General features: G+C 37.2%; 1 protein-coding gene across 2 annotated transcripts in view; it reads right to left on the bottom strand.

The window, feature by feature from the left end:
- Positions 1-7,500, bottom strand: part of LOC137973590 (protein YIPF1-like) — a 26,930-nt gene that overhangs the window by 17,908 nt on the left and 1,522 nt on the right. Inside the window, exons 2-6 of one of the 2 annotated variants that reach the window (XM_068820434.1) lie at positions 6,520-6,562; positions 5,009-5,128; positions 2,292-2,314; positions 1,821-1,901; positions 1,471-1,558 (exon numbers count right to left, since the gene is read on the bottom strand). In XM_068820434.1, coding sequence (XP_068676535.1) covers positions 1,471-1,558; positions 1,821-1,901; positions 2,292-2,314; positions 5,009-5,128; positions 6,520-6,562 — 355 coding nt within the window. Of the gene's footprint in view, positions 1-1,470; positions 1,559-1,820; positions 1,902-2,285; positions 2,315-5,008; positions 5,129-6,519; positions 6,563-7,500 lie in introns of both variants that reach the window. The other variant, XM_068820433.1, reaches the window with a different exon arrangement.

Raw genomic sequence — 7,500 nt, 5'->3', positions numbered from 1 at the left:
ATAGGGAAATTTTGAGTGTAACGCGTAACACAATTTTCAAATTGAAAGTCTTCAAAACCATTTTTCATAAGAGAAAACACTTATGTGGATTAACGGACAATAACCAGTGATAACACGCAGTAAATACCACATATGAGCCAAATTTTAACAGTTCAAGTTTATTAAAACACATTAAAAAGATTCAAAATTCCGTACTTTCCTTACTGTAACGCTGTGTTTTGGAATTCTGGCGCTCACTAGCTTATTGTTTGAAACAAGTCTTCAATTGGGCCATTCCATTTTTTATCCGCACCCCCCCTATTGAGGGCCTATTTTTTCTGGGGGGGAGGGGGGGGTCTTTAAAGGCCGTTTCTGAGGGGGTAACTGTGTCAGCACCTTTGATCTTTGAATAAATTCTGAAGGGGGAGTGTGTCGGCACTTTGATCTTCTTTTCTTAGGGGGTCAAAAGTTTACTTTTCCGAGGGGGTGAAATGTAAAGTACCTCAATAGGGGGGGTGCGGATAAAAAATGGAATGGCCCATTGATATCTGTGGGTTCAAAACCATCTCAACTAAATGCTCATACCTTGTGCTTTAACTTACAGAAAAATTAGTTTGAGGGATCCACTACGAATGGAGAAATCACTTCTCAAAACAATCGCTACGCTTTTTCTGTTCCGCAATTACGCAATAATATTTTTCGAGACCACTTCTTTCAATGTTGCTCCTGATCCAACCAAGGCATAACTGGGTTCCAACCAAGCATTTGCTGAATGCTCACAAGTTCCCCTAGCTATTTCCACAGTTTCGTCATCGTAGCTTTCAGGGTTGGGAAAATATTAGCCTTTGACTGAGTCGCTACGTTTTTTTAACAAGCTGGGCCATATTGAACCATATTGAGTGCCAGTAACCATCACAACCGACTTCGCAAAGAAGCCATGATTTCCATGTGCTTCACAAGGCTTGGTAACCTTTCCTCTATGGATATTATTGGGAAGTCCACAATGTCTTTTCAGGGGCAATTTTCAGGAAATTGAGAGAGACATCTGCTCTGACCTCAAATTGTAAAGTGGAGCAAAAAAGTGGAGCAGAAAGCCAGCGTTTAGGGTGTCAATAGAACTAAATGAGGGGATACTATCCTCCATGTAGTGAAAGCTTTCTGTTTTTACTTTTTATTTGCCTCAAAATTGACTATCTGTATGAAAGACCACGCCTGCAAGGGGTCATGGGTAAATCAAAAATTCAGTTTTAACAGACCAAACTTTAACATTTTCCGAAAAATTAGAAAGATATGAAAGTCTGGGTGTGACATAAGCCAAAATAAGTGATTTTCACCCCAATAAACACAATTTCACAATTTTTAGGTATGTTACAGGAAATTATGGGTACGGTGATCGTGCTACTGATCATGTACTACAATTGGAATTTTCTTATCACTGTCATCCACATCAACACCATGGCCACCACCATGAATGTTCTACATGTAACTTACCATAAAGATCAGGGTTTGGTCGAATATAAGACACAAGGAAGTTTTTCCTAAAAATAGGCACCATTGAACCAATTATTCTTTTCCCAACCTGTTGATAAAACAGAAAAATAAACTCTCGCACTGCATGATAAGATCTACTTGAAGTACAGTATCTCTACTAGAGTTGTAAAACCTTTAATCCGTTCCGCTACGGGACCATAGGCGGCTATGGTCCAGTAGCGGAATGGATAAAAGTTCACTGTTTCTTTACAAAAATGAATGGAACCCTTCCACTCTTTATCGGAACCGTGCCATTTTTCCTCTGTCGTGTAAATGCGCCTTAAGGTTTAGTGAAAAAGGAAGATTCTCACTTGGTAAGTGTCCACATCAAAGAAGGTTTGGTAATACTCAAATGTCCAAAAGGGAGGCTGTTTTCTTTGTCCTGCTAAAAGCTAGAGATAAACATTAACTTTGTAACATTAGTAAAATGCTCTTACCTTAGTCCTTCCCTAGTTGAAAGTGACACTTAAAATATTTTACTCTGGCTAACGGCAGACGATTTTACTTGCCAGTTGGGGTGCTCAATGCCAGAATGAGTTAAGCAGCTGAGCTAAACTAGTGAGAAAATATCAATGCAACACTCCAAGGTAAATGTTTGAGTGAATACTCAATAGACGTTGCCTTACCTAGAAACGTTCAAGAAAGAAACCCAAATTCTAACCAAAAAATCAAGGATAATAACAGCTGTCATCAATCTTTTTTCCAGTTTTCGATGAAAATTATAACTTGTATGAAAATAAAACAAAACAAAAATAATTGATTTTAGGCAGACCTACATGTACCTCAGTTTTGCCCTCTTCATCATCTGGAAAGAAAATTATGTAGAATATTATTATCAGGGTTGGAAAAACAAAGCAATAAGAAGCTTTTTTTCCTTGCTTGTGTTGATTTTTTTTGTCTTCCATAGAAGTCTTTACATTAATTTGCATGACTTTTGTGTGCCTCCTGCAATTCCCTTTAAACGCAAAAGTGTCTGTGTTACAAAGTACAGATGCTTGGTTCAATTTTTGTTTTGGTTTGTAATTTTTCAAACCAGTTGGATTTTGATTTTTTTTTGTCTATTATTCATTATCACAATCCATTAAAAACAAAGGAAAATCAAAATACATGTATAACTGGTTTCATATGACTGGTTTAAAAAAATTAACTTTGAACTGGGAGAAAATTTCCCTGCTAGTGGAGGTTTTCTTTTTGTATTCACTGGGCTGATGAGTAAAGGAAAAGAGACCACCGTCATGGGTTGAAACTCACTTTGATCCAACCACTGTCCACAACCTTGCCCATGTCCCAGTATTTGCTGACTGTGACTTGAGCCCACTGTGTTCCACGCATTCCTTTACAGTAGTTTTGCCCACACAACATGAAGTATCATGTGAGAATTCACTCTCTAAGTAACCACTCCCTATGCTCAGCACAGTGAGTTTCAACCCAGGGTACATGTAGAGGTCTTATTTCCCGTACTCATCAGCCCAACGAACGCAAAAGGAAAGAGACCTGCTAGCAGGGAAGGACAACATTTGAACTACAACATAACTATCCTCCTTAAGTTTGTAAATACTGACACAATAATCTCCTTTTCAGTGTTAATTTACATTTTATTATAAGTACAATGTAATGCAAGGTACAATACACATTTTTGTACAATAAAATTCACTTTTACTGTGAAACACCCATAAACAATAGGCTGCTGTACTTGCACATGAAGTTGGTACTGCTTTTGAAAACAAGGAAAGCTCAGGATCTCAGCTTAAGGTGGCTTCATATGGTTATTCGCTGCTTATTTGGCGAGCACTAGGATCCACTATCCACGGAAATTTTCGCATTGCTCTTAATCGCACCTCTCTCAAGCAAACTTCTAAAGACAAAACTACTCTTTTCAACCATCAGTGTTAAATTTACGAGGTTTTAACTGGAATTAAAACTCTCTAAAGTTGTTTACAGTGTTTATTTTGCTTTTATTTTCAAATTGATTTTATTCCATTTCCTTCAGTGAAAATTTCCTTAACTTTGATAAATATTACATAAAATTTGTCCAGAGGAATCTTCTGAAGACCAAAAAATTAGGGGTTACAAAGGTAGTTTCGTTGCATTTAGCGAATTTGTGACTTTCAGCTCCACTTTAAAAATTGTCTTACAAAATTTCTTGATGAGTTGGCAGATGGAAGGCGTAAACAGTAATTACCACTCTGCAAAATTTGAAGAATTTTGACAGAAGAAAACTGGAGATATTTCATATGAAAGTTCTGCATTTTTTCAATGGCAAAGAATGGGAATTCGGCAAGATTGCCATTTGAGCATGCGTGTAATTTTCAACTTTATGTTCAGACACGTGCGCGCGTACCTCTTCTTGAGATCTAATGTTTACGTGGACGTGAGCAAAGAAATCGAATGAATTTGGAATGAGAGCTCAACCTCAAGCTCTTTGCAGAAAGGGACAAAGTCTGGAGGAGTATCTTCTTCACTTGGTCTACAAATATGGGAATCCCCCTTTGGAGATTTTTGCTTGTGTTCCATAGGATTCACGACTCCAATGACGGCTGTGTCCCTGGATCGATGGTTGTTAGAATCAGATAAGTTGTTCAGAACGGTGGGAAATGATTTTTTTCAATCTTCTGTTGGACTCTAAAGATTTTGCAGCCTTCTTAAGAATAGGTAAACATTTCCAAAAGATGATGAGTGCACAAAATTTTGGTGAAAAAACAGGTTCCAAAGTTAGGAAGCCATGTTTGTTTACTTTCCACATGGGAGAGCCATGCGTCGGTCGCGCCATCAGCCACTTTCTGGTAACCACGTTGCCTGTGGTCAGGAAACTATATGAAGATGAAGCCACCTTAACAAGGAGAACATTAAGGGAAGCCACATTATAGGCTCAGTGGTTAGACCTGTGGATTCTACATGTATGCAGGTTCTCTGATCACTACCAGCCAAGATTTACAAGTGCAGTATCTTTGTCCCAAATCCAATGGGCCATTTCCGAGTTGCTGTTTGTCTCGGTTTCGAAGTGAGTCTTGGTGCTCAACTATTGTAAGGGAAATGAGTTTGATTTGCATAAGAATATGCAACTCATTTCCATTTGAATGGTTGTGCACCAGGACTCGCTTTGAAACTGAGGCATGCAGCAACTCGGAAATGGGCTATTCACTAAACTTTGCAAACACATACATGTATAATTTAATTTTGTAGATGGTTTTCTCAACAATGTAAACACAGGTGTATTTGAAACATTTGTTTCTACAGATTACACACCTCTGTTGCCATCATTTAAACAAATTTTCAAGAATACATATTCTTGGAAACTTGACTAACTTAAAATAAAAAAAATAACTTCTGCAATCATAGTTTGTTATGGGTATTCTGACTTGACAACTCATCCAAACCTACAGTTTATGCTTAGTGCAGGGTTAGTCTCAAATTTGAGTATATGTGTAAACCATTCAATTTTCATCCTTCAGCAACAATTAGTCCAAATTAAAGAGTACTAAGTTTAAGAGAAACTTACCATCAGAAAAGTCTTCTAATGCATGTGTTCTGATATCATGTGTTCTGATCCCACCTGTAGAATCCTCACCAATTCTACCACCAGTGTTTAGGTTATTCACATCATCTACTTTGGTGAAGTCTGAAATAAATAAGAATCACAAAGAAGATGACATTAATAGTAATAACGAAACCCTTACTGAAAACAAAAATCAAACAAAAATCCACACCAGGGAGCACAATTACCTTTAATTTACCAAAACATTTCATTTCATTTCATTTAACAAAAACATTTCATGCTTTTATGTTCATGTTACAGCAGTTATCAGTAACATGCGCCCCTCAACAACATTTTTAGGTGGACGTCAATCAAATGTTTCCTTGACGAATTCAACTGCCACCAAGAGAACAGGAGTATCGTCATGGAAACATTTGATTGACGTCCACCTAAATTTTACTTTCAAAATATGAGAAAAAATTGTTGCAGGCGCATGTAACTGATAACCACTGTCAGTTTCGGACACTTTCCAAATTTGAAATTTCATAGCACAAGTAGTGTCATATGAACAATTTCCACTTTAGACAAACTTAATACAACAAACAATTTCAGACAATATGTACATGTATTGTTGCTTGGTGCAGGAAATGCTTTACCCACAAAACTGTCATAAGCCAGTCCTACACCTGGAATACTGTACTTAAAAAAATTATTATTTTGCTCTGAAGCCATATTCCCTCCTGAAGAGCGACACCTTCAGATTTTTACTCTTACTCAAACACCAGACGATTTTACTCGTCTCAATGGAGGCTGGTTTAGGGATGAATGGGTTAAAAATTCTAGGAGATCACTGTGAGTCACACCAATAATATATAGATTTAGCCAAGCCTAAAAGCAGAGCTCCCATTTCTAGCCCCAGAAAGCAATAAACCGTAAAGACTTGTGTATAAGTAGCACGTTTTTGCTTAAGTTTTGGGCCAAAAGTCGAGTAGTAGAAGAGGGGGGAGGGGAGATTTCAAGATCTTGAATCATCTGATATTATCGGCAAAGTTCTAGTACATCTATAAATTCAAATTAAATAGTGTAAGCCCGTTGCTACAAGTTTTCGAAGGCAAGACCAGGGCAGTTTATCAGATCGAAAAAAAGAAATTGAAGCAAAGCAGGACAAACTTAAAAAACACAATAAAAACACAATGAGAAGTGGAGGAAGCTTGTGCCATATGTCAGCAAATAAATTTTAGAACAAAGTCAGTTTATTACCAAGACAAATCCCTCTTTTTTGTGTAAATCATAATTTGTAATGCAATTCAAGTAGTTCATTGATAGTAACTGTAAATTGTGTAAACTGTAATTGCAGGTTATTTTTTTATGTAAGAGTGTATTGTTTAGCAATTATTAAGTCTGTTTCTTTTGTATTGTATTTATCTTTGTGGTATTCTTTGTGTACATGTAATTGTTATATTTTTGACAATAAAAACTTTTAAATTGAAAAAAAAATACATAATCATTATCATTGCTAAGCTACTTCATCAAACCTTGGAACTTCAGGTCATCCACTCCTTCATCATCACCCTCCATCTAAGGTGGGAAAAAGTTTCATAAATAAAACCACTTGCATAAAAAACTGCAAAGTCAAGAGCTGAGAGGTCATTGCTTACCAGGAACTGGAGACAGTGACTATCACCTTTGGTGTATTATTTCTTTTTTTTGGTCTAACCAACTCACTATTTTGGTCTAACCAACTCACTATGACAAAAAAGGTGGTTTGGTGCACAATCTCCGATAAGCAAATTTCACCTTTTTTTCATAACGATAGATCAGGATTGTATCAACTACAGCTCCACTTGATATATACTGAAAACGTGTGGATCAATCCTTTGTTTGAGTCATTCAGCAGAGAAACCCAGGGATGAAGAACAAACCTTTCCAGCCACTGTAGGCTGAGTCTGTGTTAATTAAGATTTTGTTCATACCTTGGTAGAATGGAGCATGAGGCAGAAGAATTGGAGTGGCAGAAGGATAGTGTAAATACTGTACATGATCTACATCATTATCTAACAAGCTACTGTAAGCTCATTCCTTAGCACCTAGATGTTAATCTGACTAGAATGCAGACCCAAGGGTGGGAAAATTGACATTTGAAAACCTGAAAATGTCAAAGCCCCTAGAGGTTGCCCACCCACCCACCCACCCCCATCCTGGGGCAAAACATTGTCAGGTGCATAAATCAAAATATAGTCTAGAAGATGAGAAATGACATAGAAACCATAATGAGGTTGGAATATTGTTTCCTTCATTTTTGTTTTCTTTGTTTTGAGTTCTCCAAGAGTATCACAAAAAATTGTTAAAAGGGTGTCACGAAAACGAAGACTCCAAAAACTCGGAAAAAGTAACCCAAAACCCTCAATTTGGCTAGCCCTATGTCTAAAGTTTATTTTTAGGCCTAGAGTGTCACAGGGCCAATACATGCATCCGACAGGAAATGAAGATGTCCTGCCACACGAGTAGCGTGGTTA

This window comes from Montipora foliosa, chromosome 10, assembly GCF_036669935.1.
Source record: "Montipora foliosa isolate CH-2021 chromosome 10, ASM3666993v2, whole genome shotgun sequence".
In the NCBI taxonomy this organism is placed as follows: domain Eukaryota; kingdom Metazoa; phylum Cnidaria; class Anthozoa; order Scleractinia; family Acroporidae; genus Montipora; species Montipora foliosa.
Note: the sequence above shows the minus strand (reverse complement) of the source record. Positions and strands in the feature narration are given on the sequence as shown.